The following is a 22,513-nucleotide window of genomic DNA, read 5'->3' as shown; positions in this document are numbered from 1 at the left end:
TCTTAGTTGTTTTTCTTCATGTAGAATTCCGATATTTGTGTTCCATTGACTTGCATTGGTTTCCGGTATCGGAATCGGCTATATCCGATATTTTTGGGGTATCGGTCCGATCCAATCCGATATTTCCCGATATCGGAAGGTATCGCTCAACACTACTGGTGACAGATTCCCTTTAATAGAAGTTGGCACATGATGCAGTCATGAAAGTCCCTGGAAAATAACTTTTTTTCTATCAGCATGCAGTGTTTTGTTCTGCAGCTAAGCTCAGAAGTGTGAGCAGTGATCGGGGAAGCAGATGGGCCATCGCAGTACAGCTGCAGCAACTGGAGCCCCTTCCAGCCAGGCCTCATGAATGATCGCTGGCAATTCCAGCAGCAGATTAGCATTATTTACTTAGGAGGGATCATGACTTTTTGTGTCCATAGATCATTATAAATCTCCCACAAAAAGGCCTATTTAAAAACAGGTTGTTTTTTTTTTTTAAACTCCCACCATACAAATTACATCCAACTCAGTACACCTCTGCTATGTTCTCCGCGACAAAGATGCATTGATAAGCATCTGCACGCACATAGGCAGCCAAGCATGACAATAAGACTACGTTAAGACTAGCAGGTTCCCTGCTGGATGTTATTGCCAGTTTGCCAACATTACGACAGCTTCAATAGCAGACAATGAATCATTTTGAAGTCTGCATTCATCTTATTTAGAAATGTCATTGCAGACCTTTTATAAATATTAGAGAAAACAAAATAGCATGGCGGAAGGAGAGGATGCATGGAGGAAGGAAAAAACTACAATGGCATGACACGGGGAGAAAATCAGATTGTGCTAATATAATAACGTCTGCTTTATTAGGCTTTAATTATACTCTGCACGCAGCGCTGTAGTTGGCCGCGTCTATATGAGAAACGGAGATCGTCATCTCCCCTACAGCTAGGATAAAAGCAAAAAACATATGTGGGGTGGCATGGGCGATCTGTAGGAATTAGCACTTCTCTAACACGGGCACTAACTCATACCTCTACTGGCAGTTCAATGGATCCAGGGCCATGCTGACACTGACGCCCTTCAGGCCATTACTAGCTGGGAATGACCAGTGTCCGCACACTATTACCTGCAGGCACATTACCCTTAATGGGAAGTATGGCCCTGCAGGGGATTGTGCACAAGGCAATATGGCAGCTATGGCTTCTAAATGGATTGCAAGTCAGAGCCGGCACAAAGCGTTATGGTCGGGCTGGAAAAAATAAAAAAACAAAGACATCTCACATTTACATTTTAGGGGAAAAACCCCCCCTCTCTATTAGATTGTGGAATGTCACCTTTTAATTCATGTAGATGACACAGACAAGAGCAGAGGAGCGAGAGAGTGGTACACGTTCATTTGCTATTGACTTGCTTGCTGCAGCTGGAAAAGGTGCTGATGTAATAAAATATGTGTGTCCTGCCCGTGAACTGCGGAGAAGGGTCGCAGAGGTGACCCTCTAATTCACCTGCGCGTCCCCAGACACCATAGGCAGGTGCGATAAGGGAGCTAATTCTGCTACGCCTTGCTAAATCCAGTCCTGCGCCTTCAGTGCTGCCGATCACTAAGAAAATGTATATAGAAAAATGCCCACGTGCGTGTTAAATCAATTACATGGCATCTAAGCCGACAGAGTCCAGCAACAAAGGGGTTATGCCTTACCTCGGGCATCATTTCCTCAATGAAATGAATTGTGTAGTCAATGTTAAACCGGATTACTTTGCACAGGGGAATCTGCAATAGCAAGGAGAACAGCAATCATTTTTAAGGGATAACTCGAGACTGCAGCATCTATGAGAGCACTTAGCGCCAAACGAAGGCAGTGTATAAAATAAAGAAGGGGAAAAAAAGGATCCTGGAATGAGAGATGGACTTCCATCCTCTGCAAGGTTCCGCACGTTTCCACAGGAAGAACGGTATCGCCATCTAGTGGCCGCAGTGCGTCACTCACCACAGAGTGAACAGCATGCAGAACTTTACAACCCCCAGGACGAGGGGCTTAAGATATGGAAATAGCCAAAAGGACGGAGAAGGGCCAACAAATAAGAAATGCACATTCCTTACATTCTCTATCAGCAGTTTTATGGCAATTTTAGGCAACAATCGATATCCTACTAAAGCAAGAAACATCCAATATAATGTAAAGACAAATAGTAAAATAAATTAATCAGCGTCTGCAAGTCTTTCCTAGGAGACATGATATAAAATACCATCTGGTCTATTGGCTTACTACGACTTACTAAGTGTCAATTCTTTCAGCATTTCAGCAGCATTTTTCACCTATTCAAATGAAGGGGGAAAAAAACCCTTAAAAATGCAAAAACTCGAGTATTGTACGCTGTATTTTTACACCCAATAGACACACCTTTAGTGCAGAAATATCAGCTGCAGTTCCTCACCATGTGCACATTCCCTTAGGGCTCATCCACACGCTGCGTTCTGCCATGTGCTTTCCGAGCATAAAAATGCCGCGTTTTACAGAACCCGCAGAGTGAATGAGGCTTCTGAAATCTACTGCCCATTCCAGAACTGAACCATCAGAGCATTCTTACAAATCTGCAGCACGGCGAGCTTTTTAGCATGTTACAGCGGTTTTCACACATTCCAATGAATACAAAAAAAAAAAAAAAAAAAATGCTGTAAACAAAACAGAAAAAATCTGCTGCAAATAATCTGTGCACATACCCCTAAAGGATTTTATGTTTTTTTAATGCTCGTCTCATGAGCCAAAAGATTTGACTATCTGATGCCTATGATGTCACATTATAGTGCCCCTTGGGCCACACTGGCCGATCGTCGCTCAGGAATTGCCCCCAAAGACCCACCAACCCAAAGACCCACATGGACTGATGGAAACTAACTGGGGTGAGGAGTCTTCACCTTTCCTTGGTAAAGAAGGCAATTTTAGCTTGTTTTTCTTGTAGGATCACAAATAACAGATTCAAGCTTTGCACTACTTACAACCACAATGTCTTGACAAAGTCATCCTTCTCCTTTGTGTATAGTAGCACTGAAGCTGATGCCCATGGTATACTATACCTTTTTTTCTGTAGTACAGGGACAGGGGTGAGGTTCTCTGACAATAAGTTGACTACTGTGAAAGGGGTCTTACTGCAATCATTTGCAATCTATGGAGGAACACAGCAATGATTCCTGTATCTCAAGAGAACAAAGCATTAAAGGCAAGGTGTCAACAGGTTGTTGATACCCCACCTTAGATCTCTGAATGCTGAGCTCTGTCCATCCTCACCTACACCACTGATGGGCAGCTTTCGGTGTACCCTGTGCATAATGAAAACCAGCCATAGTGTATAATACATACATCCACTATTACCGTATATATCAGGAGTAGTAGGAACATAGCTAGGAGAGTTTCCCATAAATGGAGAAAATAGAACCTTTATTGGATAATCCTAAAAGATGGATTTTTGGTTCTTACCGTAAAATCTCTTTCATGGAGCCTTCATTGGGGGACACAGATTACCCATGGGTGTATGCTGCTGCTGCTGCTAGGAGGCTGACACTATGCAAAACAAGAAAATTAGCTCCTCCCCGGCAGTATACGCCCACCGACAGGCACCAAGCACCTCAGTTGGTGAGAAAGCAGTAGGAGAAGCAATGAGAAAACTCTAAACATATGTACCAACCCAACAAGGGACTCTAAGACCCAACACGGTACAACTTAAACAGGGAGGGTGCTGTGTCTCCCAATGAAGGCTCTAAGAAAGAGATTTTACGGTAAGAACCAAAAATCCATCTTTCTTTATCGCCTTATTGGGGGACACAGATTACCATGGGACGTTCCAAAGCAGTCCCAAGGGCGGGAACAGCAATAAGGAACGAAAGAACCGGAAAGGCTTAGGTCGGCCGGTGAGCCACCGCCGCCTGCAGAACCATCCTACCAACAACTGCATCAGACGAGGCCTGGGTATGAACCCTGTAGAACCTCGCAAAAGGTGTGCAAGGACGACCAGGTTGCGACCCTGCAAATTTGCAAGGCCGAAGCCTGGTGACGAACTGCCCACAAAGCCGCCACAGCCCAGGTGGAGTGAGCTCTTACTCCCGGAGGGGGCCGTTTTTCCTGAAGTCGGTACGCTTCCAGAATGGTAGAACGAATCCAGCGAGCGATCGTGGATTTGGATGCCGGATAGCCCTTTCCGGTGACCTTCAGAGATGACCAGCAAGGAATCGGACTGACGAAAAGAAGAGGTTCTGGCGAGATAGACACGCAGGGCTCTAACTACGTCCAGTTTGTGTAGAGACTTCTCAAGAGGGTGAGAAGGAGCAGGACAAAAAGATTGGAGAACGATATCCTCATTGATGTGGAAAGAGGATACCACCTTTGGAAGAAAAGAAGGAACGGGCCTGAGGACGACCTTATCCTGAAGGAGAATCAGGTAAGGGGAACGACACAACAAGGCCGCCAACTTAGAAACTCTTCTGATGGATGTAATGGCAATCAAAAAGGTTACCTTCCACGAGAGAAGGGACAAAGGAATGTCCTGGATAGGCTCGAACGGCGCCTTCTGGAGAGCGCTAAGGACGAGATTGAGATCCCACGGGTCTATCGGCGAATGATGAGGAGGAGCCACATGGGCGACCCCTTGGAGAAAGGTTTTGACCTGAGGTAAGGAAGTGAGCTCTCTTTGGAAGAGGACAGAAAGAGCGGAGACCTGGCCCTTGAGGGTACTGAGGGACAGCCCCGCATCTAAGCCAGACTGGAGAAAACCAAGTATAGATGGAATGGAGAAGGACATTGGAAAGACTTTTTTATCATGGCATCAACGGAAAAAAGCCTTCCAGTACCTATGGTAAATGCGGGAAGAGGCTGGTTTTCTGGCTCTGATCATAGTCTGAATCACCTGGTTTGACAAACCTGATTCTCTCAGGATCGCAGCCTCAATGGCCATGCCGTTAAATTCAGAGACTGAGAATTCTCGTGGTAAAGGGGGCCTTGCAAGAGAAGATCTGTACGGACTGGAAGTTTCCAGGGAACGTCCGCGAGCACGATCACCAGTTCCGCGTACCAAGGTCATCTTGGCCAATCTGGAGCGACTAGAATCACTGGTACGCCTTCCGATTTTATCTTTTTGACCACTCGTGGGATCAAGGCCAGAGGCGGGAACAGATAAGGAAGTTGGAACTGGGACCACAGAATTACTAGAGCGTCGCATGCGACGGCTAGAGGGTCCCTGGACCTGGCTGCGAAACGCGGAACTTTGTGGTTCATCCGAGATGCCATGAGATCGACATCCGGGGTGCCCCAACGGTGGCATATCTGATTGAAGACTGTGGGGTGAAGGGACCATTCGCCTGACGCTAGGCCTTGACGACTCAGAAAGTCGGCTGCCCAATTTTCCACCCCTGGAATGTGAACGGCGGAGATTGCCAGAATGTAACGTTCTGCACAGCGGAGTATCTTGGCCACTTCTGACATTACTTGGTTGCTGCGCGTGCCCCCCTGGTGGTTTATGTACGCCACAGCCGTGGCATTGTCCGACTGAATACAGACTGGCTTGCCGAAGAGGAGAGGCTGCCAGTGAAGAAGGGCCAGGAAGATTGCTCTGATCTCCAGAAGATTGATAGGGAGAAGAGCCTCCTGTGGATTCCAGCGTCCTTGGGCCGTTTTCTGATGGAACACGGCTCCCCATCCTAGAAGGCTGGCATCGGTGGTGATGACTTGCCACTGAGGCGGAAGGAAGGACCTCCCTTGGAGAACTGACGCTGGCAGTGACCACCAAGTGAGGGATTGCCTCACTCTGAGAGGGAGGAGAATGGGACGGTCCAAGGACATCGTGGTCTTGTCCCAGGCTGAAAGCAGAGACAGCTGTAGGGGGCGAAGATGAAATTGTGCAAAGGGCACTGTTTCCATGGAAGCCATCATCTTCCCCAGAACCTTCATGCAGGACCGAATGGGAATGGGAGTTGGCCGTTTGAGAATTCTGATGCTCTTGGAAAGAGCTGCGAATTTTTCCTTCGGAAGAAAAACCCGGGCTAGATTCGTGTCGAATTCCATGCCCAGAAAGGTCAGACGCTGAGTGGGGATCAGAATGGATTTCTCCTTGTTGACTAGCCAACCGAGGCGGCAGAGAGTGTCCAGGGTTATCTGAAGACTCTGAAGGCAGTCCTGACGGGATGAGCCCTTGATCAAGAGATCGTCCAGATAAGGGATGATGAAGATCCCTCTGGAGCGAAGGATGGCCATGACGGTCGCCATCACCTTCATGAAGACACGGGGAGCGGAAGCTAGACCGAAGGGAAAAGCCGTGAACTGATAGTGATCTCCCTGAATCGCAAATCGAAGATATTTCTGATGTTGCACACAAACCGGAATGTGCAGATAGGCGTCCCGTATGTCCACAGAGCAGAGGAATTCCCCGGGTTCCATGGAGGCTATCACCGACCGAAGAGACTCCATTTTGAAATGAAGAATCTTCACGTGGCGACTGAGCAATTTGAGGTCCAGAATTAGACGAAGGGAGCCGTCTTTCTTCGGGACTACGAAGAGATTTGAGTAGAACCCTGAAAACCGTTCGTTTGGGGGGACGGGAACAATCACTCCGGCGGAAAGAAGGGAGGAAATGGCCTGAAGGAACCCCGGAATCTGGGACCGCTGTCTCGGAGGCCGAGACAGGAAAAAACGTCTGTTCGGGGGGGAAACAAATTCGATCTTGTATCCGGATGCGACGATTTCTCTGACCCAAGCGTCGTCCACAACAGCCAGCCAAGAATCCACGAAAAAGGAAAGTCTGCCTCCCACCCTGGAAGAACTTTCAGGTGGGGGTGACCCGTCACTTGGAGGAAAACCTGCCGGAACTGGCGCCTGAAGACCTGGAGTATTGTCCTCTAGATCTCCAGCGGGGAGCGGGCTTGTAAGATGTTTTTTTCTGTTCTCGCTCTCTAGTGGCAGAGGAGCGATCTTATGGGCAGATCTGTCCGTGGAAGAGAAGGGAGGAAAACGCCTAAACGTCCGAAAACCCTTTCTATTAAAAAAAAACGTTTTGGTCGAGACTGGGGAAGAGAAGTGCTTTTACCACCAGTGGCTTTGGAGATTATCTGGTCCAGCTTGGCTCCAAAGAGCCTAGAACCGTGGAATGGCAGATTAGTAAGGGACTTTTTTGAAGTGGTATCCGCATTGCATGACTTTAGCCAAAGGACTCGGCGTATAGCTACTATGTTGCTATTAGCCCTTGCTATGTACCCGGCCGCGTCCAAGGAGGCGGCCAAAAGGTATTTACCGGCATGGTTAATCTGATCTGCCAGATCTGCCAACTCGTCCTGAGGAGCTGTCGCCAATATGCCCCTGGGAAGGATTTTTGCCCAAGCGGATATGACTTTCACTACCCAGGCGGATGCAAAAATAGGACAGAGGGATGCCTCAAAAATTGACTTAGCCAGAGATTCAATCTGCCTGTCCGTAGGATCTTTAAGCGATGCCCCATCTGGCAGGGATAGAACCGTTTTAGAGGCTATCCGGGAAACTGGGGAATCCACCTCGGGAGCCTTGGTCCATTTTGTGAGCAGGTCTGCCTCAAAAGGGTACAGCACGTCTAAGTACTTGCGGCCTGAGAAACGTTGCTCAGGGCACTCCCAGTGTTTGGACAAGGTAGTAACAAACTCTTTGTGATTGGGAAAGGTTCGAGATGGAGGTCTTGCTCGTTTAAGGAGCACAGAGCATTCCTGAGGGGGAGCCTTATCTTGCTTAATTTTAAGGGTTTGAAAGATAGCCGAAATGAGACTATCGACCATGTCCCGTGTTTTAGAATCGTTGTCTGCTTCTGAACTAGATTCCGATTGAGAGTCATCGCCAGACTTAGGGTTGTCATCGGAGGAAGGGGAATGAAACCTGGCAGACTCAGAGGGACCCTGCGAGCTAGAGGACGAAGTAGACAGATCCCGCTTCCTAGAGCTCCTGCCCTGTATGTCTCTCGGAAGGTCACAGTCAGGAGCGGACGACTCACCCTGAGAGGCGGTCGGCGCACAGGTGGCAGTAGATAGCAGTGGTAGTCGTTCTAAGACCTGGACCAGAGACTGAGAAACCTTAGTCAAGTCCGAGACTGACAGACATTATAATGGCCCACTCCGGGGGGGGGCTGGTGTGTCCTCAGTCCGGGACTCGGAGTGCTCCTGAGATGCAGACCTAGTGGAAGGACTGCAGGGTGGGCAGAAAGGGGACGGCCGACCCGATGCCCACTTCTTTTTACAGCGCACACAGGCGTAATGAGTAGCGGTGGGCTTGAGGCAGAGATCCCTTGAAGGATTGGGCATAAGTAAAACTGCGCTGACGGACCGCAGTAGATCGGGAAGAAACTGCAGAGGGGAGCTAATTTGAGCCACAGCGTAGAGCCTACCCAGATTCAGGCGAGCAGCAGAACGCCGAAGTGTCTCCCAAGCAGCACAGGAATAGAAGTGAAAACCAGGAAACACTCGATAAAGGAGGAAGGGGGCGGAGCTTAGCGGCTGAGCCACGATTGGACAAAAGCGGTGAAGGGGTGCGGTAAAGAGTGGAGGCTGGCATATCAAAAAGAAAAGGAGCCCTGTGATGGGCCAGTAAAGGTGCGCAGAAAAGCGCGCTCAGAACGGGGGAGGGAGCGCGCTGGCGGCGCCGAAACGAAAGTGAAAGTGAACCGAGGACGCCGCAGCCCCATACTGCCTGTGCAGAAAGGAAGGAGCGCGATATAACTGGTATTGCCGGTAGGATACTTGCTGTGGCTGGGTATGATCAATGTCCTGTCCCCTTGAAAGTGCAGTGAGAGAGACGAGCGGCTGTGAGATCGGCGTGCGGCAGGCAGGGAAAAAGAGGCGTGAGATTTAAACTCAGGGAGCCCAGTAAATGCTGCCGATGGTATCTCTGGAGGAGATGATGCGGGGCTGGAGGGATCGTACAGGCACTTACCTGACGTCCCTGAAGAGGATGACCACAGGGGCCCACGGAGATAAGGCAAGCCGCTGGAGAGAATCCTCTGTGCCCGCTTCTTGCAGAAGACAGCATAGACCTCCTGCGACCGCCGTCTTCCTCTCAGCCCTGTCCAGAGAGAGGGGTGAGGAGGGGGATTGGCAAGGACCAGCCACCTGTCCACAGCCCATAGCACCGGAAGGTGATAGGGTAAAAGTCCTGCCTGCGGTACTGAGAGGTGCGATGTGGATGACACCACACTGCTCGCTCAGCCGCCTGATATGGGAAATCAGGGTGATAGTTACACCCTGTTTCCCGACGGAGAACCTGAAAAATAAAAGAGAAAAGATTAAAAAGTTCGACTAAAAACCTAAAAGAAAAAAGGTATTATTAAGAGCGGATCTGGTCCGCCTCCTAAAGACACTAAGCACAAACTGAGGTGCTTGGTGCCTGTCGGTGGGTGTATACTGCTGGGGAGGAGCTAATTTTCTTGTTTTGCATAGTGTCAGCCTCCTAGCAGCAGCAGCAGCATACACCCATGGTAATCTGTGTCCCCCAATAAGGCGACAAAGAAATAACCATTCAAGACAAAAAAGTGACACAAAACTATAATGCCACATGTATAAAGTGCTCGTGCATACCAGTGCTCGATAAAAAAAATGGATTGATATCACCAATGTATTAAATTTTCACCATAGCAGCTCTGCATCGGACAGGAACAGGAAAGACAAGGGGGGGGGGGGGGGGAGAGGTTTTCCATTCATTCCCTGCCGTTCATTGCTTCAGTGGTCTCATGCGGTCCACAAGTCGGAAGTACCAGAGAGACCTTCCAATCCTTCATTGCATCTTTAAATATTAATGACATTGGTTTAAGATTTAACTTTGAAATACAGGAGAATAAATGCCCATTTCTGGATGTTGTTGCAAAGTCGAGGAGGTGTGATATGAGTCTTATTGTCCCCCTTATTTCATTTGTAACTCCTCTGATGAATCCCCTCCATTGGGGAGGAAACACGAAGGGAGATCCATGTCATATAAGGTTGGTGGCTGCCCCATGGCAGTTTACATTTGGGTACTGTCATTGTGAGGACGGGAGCAATCACGGGGCCCAACAGGGAATGCATGGAAACCCTCCTTTCCCCTCTCACATTTGGTCTTTCCTGTTCCTGTCCGAGGCAGAGCTGCTATGGTGAACATCTAATACAGTGGTGAGACCAAATCATTTTTTATCGAGCTCTGGTATGCACGAGCACTTTATACATGTGGCAATATAGTTGTGTCACTTTTTTATTTAAAGATTATCCAATAAAGGTTATATTTTATCCATTTATGGGAAACTCTGTTAGCTATATCCGTACACTGTGCATAGGCAGAAAGATGCCAGTGGTGGGGGTGTGATAATAAAGAGCTTATGAATATGGAGAACTACAAGACAGCACGTTTACTAGTCCTCTAAAGATAATCTACTGCTGATAAAACAGTGATTTTATGAAAAACCACAGCAAACAGCCCAGTAAGCGACACATCGCTAAAATCAGGGGTGCTTTTCTTACATTATGCTATTCTCAGACTAGGTAACAAAAACCTGCAGACAGATTCCCTTTAATCTCAAAGTTCATGTATTGCTTTATGTTCTACCAGATCCTCAAAAAAAAAAAAAAAAAGGATGATCCGTATACAGAATCTGCTCACCACTATGGCTGAGCAATGAGGGTCCTAAGGACCACATTACGGGATTTGAGCGTGGGCTGTAAACCAGACAGCTGCTTCATTGAATATACACACTTACAAAATAACTTGCTGTTCATATGTTCATGCGTAAAAGGTTAAAAGATGTTTTAAGCATCTATTAACCGCTTCAGGTGTAGAAAACGTAGGTGTCACTAAGACAAAATTGAAAATATGCTATTTTGTGCACTACTAATAAAACCCATTTCCTAGTAAATTCTTTGCTGTGGAAATAAAAGAGGTGAGAATGATCGGACCGCCATAACTCTGCAGCATCCAACAATAGACAGCACACATGCCGAACAAAATTCACTTTTGTACTAGCTGCTGTGTCAGAACACAAGGGACCAAAAGTAATAAACTGTGCTAATCTGATTACAGAAGAAGTTCACACCTAATAATTGCATTTTATTTTCTCTCCTGAGCCTTTTAATGCAAAGTGTAGAAAAAGAATGGCAGGGAAATCTGTGCGAGGAAACGGATTCTACTTATGTGAGGATTCATTAGGCTAGGAGAAAATCTTAATGTGATTATGAGCTTAATACAGAGAGGGCTTCTTGACATTAAAAATTCTCAATACCACGCTTCTAGCTTCTTAACATTGCTGCTGTTATTCACGTGCCACACAAATATCGAGACAATGCTTCCCAACAAAGTCCTTATGATCAATGTGGTAAACTTTCATTGGATCTTACCAGCTTTGACTAACTACAGTTGACAAAAGTCATTTTGTCCTGGAAATTATCCAAACTCGCCTGATAACGGACCATATCAATTACTTACTGTACCTGAAGAGATGGGCAAAACCATACAGTACAGTTTGGGGTCTGTACCGAACACCTTTACAAGGAAGTCCCTGTTGTTCTTCGGGTTTGGCACCTCAAACATCAGATGTTTCCCATGGTGTCATCTGCATGACATTGCGAGAAACACCTTGCGGCTCTGATCAATGGTAAGAATAATACCACCGGTCAAAGAGTTGCAGCTTCCACACTGTCAGATAATAGCGTGAGCTTACACTTGTGACCGGAGGTAAAAGTTTACCTCCGGTTACTAGCGTCGGCTGATGTGACTACTACTCCCACTAATAACAGAGAGAGTAGGCGGTGGCTGATGGGAGTATTCATCAGCCGGTGCCTGCGATATAAATAAATTTTTAAAAAATAGTGTGGGTTCATCTGTATGTTTGATGAACAGCCAGGCAAAACTGACAGCTGCAGGCTGCAACTCTCAGCTGTCAGCTTTAGCAAGGCTGGTTATCAAGAATAGAGGGGTCCCTACACAGGACTTATTTATAGCACAGGCGCCAGCTGATAAATACACCATGTCATATCACAAATAGGCTATTAAGAGATCATGAAAAACTTGATGAAAATGCACACTGCGGCGGCGGCACAGGAGGCACAGCACAAAACCATCTTTGCAGCGTGATGCACTATTTACGTTGTGCTGGGCCTACTCATCAGAATGGACAGTGGGAATTTGGTCAGGTAAAGGTGGTTCAAAGAGCTCTGGTCCGGAGGCCACAGAATACCAAAGTCTCTGCCAGACCAGTGTTCTGAAAATCTTACTGCTCAACTCTTAAATACATAAATTAGATACAACTCAAGAGTTTTAACTCTGTTCACATAAGTGTTTTGGCTAATAATCTTAATGGAGCCTTGTACACAGTCAGAGAACCCACAAAAAGGCCACCGTGGCTTTAAAAAGGTTGATTAAGGCCCCAATATTTTTGAAGACCAAGACAGGAGTTTTGAGACACGTCTATATTTGGTTCAATCTGCACACCTAACTTGCCCGTTCAAACGAATGGTTCTGTGAAAAAAAACAAAACATAGTACTCAGATGCTGTCTTTGCTGTATCCTTGTGTTGTCCGTTTTTCACTTACTGGTTGCTAGGAGTAGTGCCAGTTTTTTCGTAAAAAAAAAAAAAAAAAGGATAATAAAATGGATACAAGAACCAAAAACTGATGTAAAACATACCCAGCACACAGATACAGACCTTTCTGATGTAAATGAAGAGCTTCAAAGGATTTGTTTTATAAAATCAATATCAAGTGCATTACCAAACAAATTTTAATGTTTCAAGATTATTTTATTTATTTTTTACTAAGCATCTATTCGGAATGTAACACACAACTTCAACAGTTTTATTTTGTGGGATGATTACTAACTCTCCCTCTCCCAGACATTCATGTTACAAGAAAATATTATGAAGTTATCTTTATAAAATCCTAGTCAAAAGCCACAAGTGCCACATGTCATGTGGATTTTGCTGTCGATTCAACGCAGATTTCATATATGCTGCATTAAAGGGATTTTCTCATGAACATTTTAATCAAGAAGCTTTTTTGATCAAAATAAGTTCCACAACTGAATGTGTTAAAATAATAATATAAATCTTATAAAAGTGGCCTTGCATAAAGGCAGTGTCTGACCGTGCAAGGACATTACAGGACGGGATCGCAGATGCTGCTTTCTGTGAGGTAAAACATGTTTAAAAACAGGCAGTGAAATGTTTTACCTCACAGAAAGAATCAGCTGTAATCAATGCCGTAATGTCTGTATCTTCTCTTTTGCTTCCTACCTTGCCCAGGAGCTGTGGTATGATCAGACCATGTTCCTGCACAGTCAGACACAGCCATTACAGAGTACACAGCAGGGGCACATTTATAAGATTATCTCAGCACAAGAACATTTTTTTAATACATACAATTGTGGAACTTATTTTTATTTTAAGATCTATGGGATTAAAGTGTATTTTGTTAATTGGTAAATCCCTTTAAAACTGGTAACATTCTCATAATTCAAGGGGAACGTGTCTGTAGCATGAGGGTGACATTTGTAAAATCCCATCGACTTGCTTGGTTTCTGGATCCACTGCAGATTTTACCTTGGCAAGTCTGCAGGTAAAATCCGCCGAGTATCAGCTTTGTGTAAATTCCTCCTTGGTGTGGTCTTCAAATGATGATAGATAACATTGGTTATTGGTGAGGTGAACATGTGCAAGCAAATCATCTACTCCCCATACATTCCTTTATAAATATAAAATAGTTTAGATAAGACGCTTTCAAAATACTCTGGTATTCGGCTCCTCTAAAATATGTGACTATACAACTCAATAACTACGTAGGTTAGCTGTGATTGTATAATTCAAAGCTGTCAAACATGCACAGGGAGGAATTAGACGCATTAACTACATTTTATCTTGTTACACATAAATATGTAGTAATTTACATGGTGGAGTTGCATACTGAATACCGGATATTGACCTAAAGCTTATTCTATAGAAAATTAATTAGACATTTCTTTTATTTTCTGACCTTCAAAAAATGAGATATTTATGGGATAGTGTAATCAGAAAATTGTGAGCAAGCCTAACAATTTTCAAAGCTCCCCATGTGTGGCTACCTCTCAATTCTCGACAAAGCACAGCAGGGTCCCAATCTCAAAATAGATGCAGGACCTATTATTGGAAATCTGGTAGATATCCCACAAATGTTCCAGATGGGAACCCCTTTAAGCCAACATTACGTAAAGAATTGGATGTTACTGTATCAGTGGTCAAAAGGCAGTGTGGATATTCAACATCATTGCTTCCATTATTTTATTTTACTAGCTTAATTAGCGCCATAATATTCCATACCAATGTACAGACATGATCATCATGGTCCCCATTGGGGCTCACTATCTAAATTCCCTATCCGTTTGTTCAGAGAAAACCCAAGCAAACACAGGAACAAAAACCGCCATGCAGATAATGTCCTTCGTGGGATTTAAATCCAGCACTTCAAAGCAGCCGTGCCAACCATTGTAGGGTGCCCCCTAGATGTTGAAGAGGTAAACTGAGCATCATTTTTAATTTTGACATGGACTTCAACAATGAGTGGTAAGGTCAAGGACTCACTAAGATCTGGATTGAAAAAGTTTGAGAAGCCCTGTCCTACACAGTAGTAGGTTCACAAGGCTCTGTAGACCCTGTTCTTTACAATGCCTTCTGAATAATCAGAATTTCAATTCATTTTTATAAATCCAAACAGATAGAACGGTCTTAAAATTTATGTCACTGTGCTTTAAAACGGGGAATTCGAATCTCGTACATTTTAGGCAGTATTCATAGTTTGTCATAAATGTTTGGTAACAGTCACTGATGCCATCTACAGTGGGGCAAAAAAGTATTTAGTCAGTCAGCAATAGTGCAAGTTCCACCACTTAAAAAGATGAGAGGCGTCTGTAATTTACATCATAGGTAGACCTCAACTATGGGAGACAAACTGAGAAAAAAAAATCCAGAAAATCACATTGTATGTTTTTTTTCCTTTTATTTGCATATTATGGTGGAAAATAAGTATTTGGTCAGAAACAAAATTTCATCTCAATACTTTGTGATATATCCTTTGTTGGCAATGACAGAGGTCAAACGTTTTCTGTAAGTCTTCACAAGGTTGCCACACACTGTTGTTGGTATGTTGGCCCATTCCTCCATGCAGATCTCCTCTAGAGCAGTGATGTTTTTGGCTTTTCGCTTGGCAACACGGACTTTCAACTCCCTCCAAAGGTTTTCTATAGGGTTGAGATCTGGAGACTGGCTAGGCCACTCCAGGACCTTGAAATGCTTCTTACGAAGCCACTCCTTCGTTGCCCTGGCGGTGTGCTTTGGATCATTGTCATGTTGAAAGACCCAGCCACGTTTCATCATCAATGTCCTTGCTGATGGAAGGAGGTTTGCACTCAAAATCTCACGATACATGGCCCCATTCATTCTTTCATGTACCCGGATCAGTCGTCCTGGCCCCTTTGCAGAGAAACAGCCCCAAAGCATGATGTTTCCACCACCATGCTTTACAGTAGGTATGGTGTTTGATGGATGCAACTCAGTATTCTTTTTCCTCCAAACACGACAAGTTGTGTTTCTACCAAACAGTTCCAGTTTGGTTTCATCAGACCATAGGACATTCTCCCAAAACTCCTCTGGATCATCCAAATGCTCTCTAGCAAACTTCAGACGGGCCCGGACATGTACAGGCTTAAGCAGTGGGACACGTCTGGCACTGCAGGATCTGAGTCCATGGTGGCGTAGTGTGTTACTTATGGTAGGCCTTGTTACATTGGTCCCAGCTCTCTGCAGTTCATTCACTAGGTCCCCCCGCGTGGTTCTGGGATTTTTGCTCACCGTTCTTGTGATCATTCTGACCCCACGGGGTGGGATTTTGCGTGGAGCACCAGATCGAGGGAGATTATCAGTGGTCTTGTATGTCTTCCATTTTCTAATTATTGTTCCCACAGTTGATTTCTTCACTCCAAGCTGGTTGGCTATTGCAGATTCAGTCTTCCCAGCCTGGTGCAGGGCTACAATTTTGTTTCTGGTGTCCTTTGACAGCTCTTTGGTCTTCACCATAGTGGAGTTTGGAGTCAGACTGTTTGAGGGTGTGCACAGGTGTCTTTTTATACTGATAACAAGTTTAAACAGGCGCCATTACTACAGGTAATGAGTGAAGGAAAGAGGAGACTCTTAAAGAAGAAGTTACAGGTCTGTGAGAGCCAGAAATCTTGATTGCTTGTTTCTGACCAAATACTTATTTTCCACCATAATATGCAAATAAAATGAAAAAAAAACAGACAATGTGATTTTCTTGATTTTTTTTTCTCAGTTTGTCTCCCATAGTTGAGGTCTACCTATGATGTAAATTACAGACGCCTCTCATCTTTTTAAGTGGTGGAACTTGCACTATTGCTGACTGACTAAATACTTTTTTGCCCCACTGTATCTCAACAACACGGCCCTGTTGAGTGGTGATGCCAGTAAAGAGGTGGTTGGAATTTCCATATAAATGAAGGAGAATTCCAACCACCATTCTTCTAAGAGCAAAGAACTTTAGAAACCCTCTCCTAAGATAAATACAGGTCCCATGGGAGGGATCTGACTCTACTATAAATTTATGGGATAGTCACAAATTTATGAGCTGTAAATACCCCTTTAACTTTTCGTGTGAGTAAGTCACACAGGTTCTGGGCAGCACCTCTCAACGTTTTACAGTCATTTGAGGGCATTTTCATTTCATCAAGTGCATGTATTTTTTACTAAAAAGTTGAACTTTGATTTGGTCATGAATCAGCTTAGAAAATACTTCAGGAGAGGAAAGATAGAGGTTAAAGTCTCCATTGTCAGAGAAACAGCCCATTGTTAACTCTTTTTGAAATCAGCTATGTGCTATTGTACAACGATAATCTACCTTCTCGAGCATCTATTATTGCAATTTAAATATGCTTTTTAGCCAAACTTGCATGCATTTAAGTAAAAAATGCATCCTCCTAAAAGATGTCCTTTCCCATTAAATGCCATTTTAAATACCAAATGCCATCCCATCCCTAACCCACCTCTTCAACCTATCACTAACGTCCGGTACCTTCCCTTCTGCTTTTAAACATGCCACAATCACGCCTATCCTTAAAAAGCCAACCCTCGATCCAACCGCTATGTCTAGCTATCACCCAATATCGCTGCTCCCATTCGCTTCCAAACTCCAGGAGCAGCATGCCCACGCTGATCTTTCCTCCCACCTATCATCTAACTTGCTCTTTGACAATCTACAATCTGGTTTCCGCCCCCATCACTCCACTGAGACAGCCCTGACCAAAATTACTAACGACCTACTTACAGCCAAATCAAACGGACAATACTCTATACTCCTGCTTCAAGACCTGTCCTCTGCATTCGACACAGTTGACCACTGCCTCCTACTACAGATCCTCTCCTCCTCTGGTTGGCATCAAAGACCTCACCCTATCCTGGATCTACTCATACATTTCCAACTGCACATTCAGTGTCTCCCACTCCCACACTACCTCCTCATCCCACCCTCTCTCTGTTGGAGTCCCCCCAAGGCTCTGTTTTAGGACCCCTACTCTTCTCAATCTATACGCTTGGTCTGGGGCAACTCATAAAGTCCCACGGATTCCAGTACCACCTTTATGCTGATGACACTAAGATCTACATCTCTGGCCCAGACGTCACCTCTCTGCTGTCCAGAATCCCAGAGTGTCTATCAGCCATATCCTCCTTCTCCTCTCGCTTCCTCAAGCTCAATGTGGACAAATCTGAACTTATCTTTCCTCTATCTCACAGATCTTCCTTACCTGACCTAGCTATAACAATTAATGACATCACACTTTCCTCAGTACCGGAAGTCCGCTGCGTCAGAGTAGCCTTTGACTCTGCCCCATCCTTCAAACCGCACATCCAAGCTCTTTCTACCTCCTGTCGCCTCCAGCTCAAAAATATTTCTAGAATCCGTCCTTTCCTCAACCCTCAATCTACTAAAATGCTTGTGCATGCCCTCATCATCTCCCGCCTCGACTACTGCAACATCCTTTTCTGTGGTCTCCCTGCTAACACCCGCGCACCTCTCCAGTCCATCCTTAACTCTGCTGCCCGACTAATTCATCTTTCTCCTCGCTACTCCTCCGCTTCTCCCCTCTGCAAATCTTTTCACTGGCTCCCATTCCCTCAGCATATCCAGTTCAAATTACTAATACTGACATACAAGGCCATCTATAACCTGTCTCCTCTATATGTCTCTGAACTAATCTCCCGATACCTTCCCTCACGTAATCTCCGGTCCTCCCAAGACCTCCTTCGCTCCTCCACACTTATTCGCTCCACACACAACCGCCTCCAAGACTTCTCCAGAATTGCCCCTATCTTCTGGAATTCTTTGCCCCAACATGTCCAACTATCAACCACATTTGGATCCTTCAGACGGAACCTGAAAACCCACCTCTTCAAGAAAGCCTACAGCCTGCAATGACCTCCTTCTCTCTCACCACTACCGGAGATATTACATCAACCAACACCGGAACTGCTGCAACCCACCAACCTACTGTCTCCTTCCCCACCATCCTGTAGCATGTAAGCTCAAAAGGGCAGGGTCCTCTCCTCTCTGTATCAGTCTGTCATGGTTAGTTTGTTTACTGTAAGTGATATCTGTAATTTGTATGTAACCCCTTCTCATGTACAGCACCATGGATTCAATGGTGCTATATAAATAAATAATAATAAAAAATAATAATTTTACTCCATTAAAATGTCATTATGTAATCATGGGTGGAGGACAATATTGGAACCCTTCATAAGCAGCTAGTCAAATAGTAATGGCAATCTAAAGGAAACAAAACACAGCAACCCATTTAATTTTCCAGATTGACACTTAAGACGAACCTGTCAGCAGGATTTTGCCAACTACAGGCATTGTCATGTTGGCGTTGATACACTGATTAAAATACCTGGAGTGAAAAAATCTGTCTAGTGGTTCTTGTGTAATCAGTGTTAGAAGTTTTCAGTTAATGATATGCCCGTGCTCCGGGGCGAGACTGTAGGCTGAGTCTTATCTTCCTGCTCTAAGGCTACTTTCACACTAGCGTTTCCTGGAGCTGCAGCGCACCAAAATCCAACACGGTGCATTTGGCGCAGGTCGGTGCACCGTCAAAAGGACGCATGCGCCAGCAAACGCAGACCTGCGCTCGGCCTGCGTACCCAATGCTAAAGATAGGGTACGCAGGTCGCATGCAGGGTCATGTGCCCATAGGCGGAGCTGACCGGAGGCGCGGCCATGGGTGGAGCTTCACGGCGGCCATGCGCATCCCTCTGCAGCTCCAGGAAACGCTAGTGTGAAAATAGCCTAAGCCAGAGAAACCAACGAAATACCTTCCCACAGGCCGCCCCAAAGCACAAAAATGTTCCTCTTCATAGATCCAGTGTCTTTCATTACTGAAAACGGATTACATAAGGACAAGATGGATTTATTCACTCCAGGTATCATTTTAATCAGTATAACAATACTAACATGACGCTGTCTGTAGTTTACTTAGCAAAATCCTGTCAACAGGTTCGCTTTAAATAGTCACAGTCCTTTTAACTAAGCATAAATGAATACTACAAGCCATGCATCCTTCTCCACTTATGAGTGGCCAGTCCTTCCCACATAAACCCCTGAAAAACTGCTCAAATCCATCTTGCTGAAGTACACTGAAGTATCAAGTATAGATGGAGGTGTTCAGTGAGGTGCAAAAGCACACAAACAGAGAGTATAGCACATTTCTAGTCAGGCTTTTAGCTCATCTCAGAGCTGAATTCATAGCTACCCTGCTCAGTAATGCTGTATATTGTCCCACAGGCTGCTGCTACTTCTGTGTGTGCTACAGAGGCAGGAAAAAAGGAACCCCTCTCTTCTAGGAGGCAACACAAGTTATTTCTGATCAAGTGGATGGAGACTAAAACAGGATTTTGGTTGCTTACCGTAAAATCTGTTTCTCAGAGTCTTCATTGGGGGACACAGAAACCGTGGGTGTGTGCTGCTGCCTCTAGGAGGATGACACTATGCCATGAAAGAAATGTTAACTCCGCCTCCGCAGTATACACCCCTCCGACAGGTTGTAGGACAATCAGTTAGTGAAAAAGCAGTAGGAAGAGACATTATCATGTAAGTCATCATATATTCATAACAAGTAACAAAATCATGGGAGGGCGCTGTGTCCCCCAATGAAGACTCTGAGAAACAGATTTTACGGTAAGCAACCAAAATCTTGTTTTTTCTTTCGTCTCATTGGGGGACACAGAAACCATGGGACGTCCAAAAGCAGTCCCTGGGGAGAGAGAAGACAGAAACATCCTTTAGGTTGGAGAACTCACCACTGCCGCCTGAAAAATTCTTCTGCCTAGACTGGCGTCCGCTGAAGTATAGGTATGGACCTTATAGAACCTTGAAAAGGTATGAACTGACGACCAGGTGGCTGCCTTGCACAACAGCATGGCTGATGCCCTATGGTGTGCCGCCCAGGAGGCGCCCACTGCCCTGGCTGAGTGAGCCTTGACCGCAGCAGGGGACACCCTGTTCTTCACCCGGTTGGCTTCCAGAATTGCCATTCTGATCCAGCGGGCGATTGTTGCCTTAGAGGCCGGTAGGCCTCTTCTCATCCCATTAGGAATGATAAAGAGCGAGTCTGTTTCCCTGAAAGGAGCCGTCCTAGCCAGGTAGACCCTTATCGCCCTGACCAGTTCCAGCTTATTGAAAAAACAAAAACAAAAAAAAAAGCTCCAGAGGATGAGTTGGGGCAAAATGACGGTAGGATTATGTCCCCGTTCAGGTGGAAAGCCGATACCACCTTGGGGAGGAAGGAAGAAGGAGGCCGCAAAACAACCCTGTCTTGGTGCATAATCAAAAAATGGAGGGCGACAGGACAGGGCTGCTAACTCTGAAAACTGGCCTGATAGAGGTGATGGCTATGAGAAATACCACCTTCCAGGACACAAGGAATATGGGAGCTTCCCGGAGGGGCTCCAAGGGTGAATTTGTCAAGGCTTCCAAGACCAGGTTAACCCCTTCATGACCCAGCCTATTTTGACCTTAATGACCTGGCCATTTTTTGCAATTCTGACCAGTGTCCCTTTATGAGGTAATAACGCTTCCACGGATCCTAACGATTCTGAGGTTGTTTTTTTGTGACATATTGGGCTTCATGTTAGTAGTAAATTTAGGTCGATAATTTTTGCGTTTATTTGTGAAAAAATCAGAAATTTGGAAAAAATTTAGAAAATTTCACAATTTTCAAATTTTGAATTTTTATTCTGTTAAACCAGAGAGTTATGTGACACAAACTGGTTACTAAATAACATTTCCCACATGTCTACTTTACATCAGCACAATTTTGGAATGAATTTTTTTTTTTTGTTAGGAAGTTATAAGGGTTAAAAGTTGACCAGCGATTTCTCATTTTTACAACAAAATTTACAAAACCATTTTTTTAGGGACAACCTCACATTTGAAGTCACTTTGAGGGGTCTATATGGCAGAAAATACCCAAAAGTGACACCATTCTAAAAACTGCACCCATCAATCTACTCAAAACTGCATTCAAGAAGATTATTAACCCTTCAGGTGTTTCGCAGGAACTAAAGCAACGTGGAAAGAAAAAAATGGACATTTAAATTTTTACAACAAAAATTTTCTTTCAGCATCAATTTTTTCATTTTCACATGGGCAACAGGATAAAATGGATCCTAAAATTTGTTGGGCAATTTCTCCTGAGTACACCGATACCTCATATGTGGTCATAAACCACTGTTTGGGTGCATGGCAGGGCTCAGAAGGGAAGGAGCGCCATTTGACTTTTTGAATGGAAAACATGCTGGAATATTTAGCGGTTGCCATGTCGCGTTTGGAGAGCCCCTGTGTGCCTAAACTTTGGAGCTCCCCCACAAGTGACCCCATTTTGGAAACTAGACCCTCCAAGGAACTTATCTACATGCATAGTGATCACTTTGAAACCCCCAGGTGCTTCACAAATTGATCGGTAAAAAAACAACAACTTTTTTTTCACAAAAATTTTCTTTTAGCCTCAGTTTTTTCATTTTCACATGGCAACAGGATAAAATGGATCCTAAAATTTGTTGGGCAATTTCTCCTGAGTGCACAGATACCTTATATGTGGTCATAAACCACTGTTTGGGCGCACGGCAGGGTCCGTAAGTGAAGGAGCGCTATTTGACTTTTTGAATGGAAAATTAGCTCCAATCGTTATCGGACACCATGTCGCGTTTGGAGAGCCCCTGTGTGCCTAAACAGTGAAAACCCCCCACAAGTCATACCATTTTGGAAACTAGACCCCTTATGGAACTTATCTAGATGTGTAGTGAGCACTTTGAACCCCCAGGTGCTTCACAGAAGTTTATAACGCAGACCAGTGAAAAGAAAAAAAATTTTTTCCTCAAAAATGAATTTTTAGCACGCTATTTTTCATTTTCACAAGGGTAACAGGAGAAATTGGACCACAAAAGTTGTTGTGCAATGTGTTCTGAGTACACC

The 22,513-nt window shown here is 44.9% G+C and overlaps 1 protein-coding gene across 3 annotated transcripts in view; it reads right to left on the bottom strand.

Moving 5' to 3' along the window:
• The window catches only part of DROSHA (drosha ribonuclease III), a 316,847-nt gene that overhangs the window by 229,137 nt on the left and 65,197 nt on the right, over positions 1 to 22,513 (bottom strand). For all 3 annotated transcript variants that reach the window (XM_073550200.1, XM_073550202.1, XM_073550201.1), the window contains exon 10: positions 1,691 to 1,762. In XM_073550200.1, coding sequence (XP_073406301.1) covers positions 1,691 to 1,762 — 72 coding nt within the window. The remainder of the gene's footprint in view (positions 1 to 1,690; positions 1,763 to 22,513) is intronic.

Source organism: Dendrobates tinctorius, unplaced genomic scaffold (assembly GCF_039654945.1).
Source record: "Dendrobates tinctorius isolate UK_male_01 unplaced genomic scaffold, ASM3965494v1 ptg000163l, whole genome shotgun sequence".
Taxonomy (NCBI): domain Eukaryota; kingdom Metazoa; phylum Chordata; class Amphibia; order Anura; family Dendrobatidae; genus Dendrobates; species Dendrobates tinctorius.
Note: the sequence above shows the minus strand (reverse complement) of the source record. Positions and strands in the feature narration are given on the sequence as shown.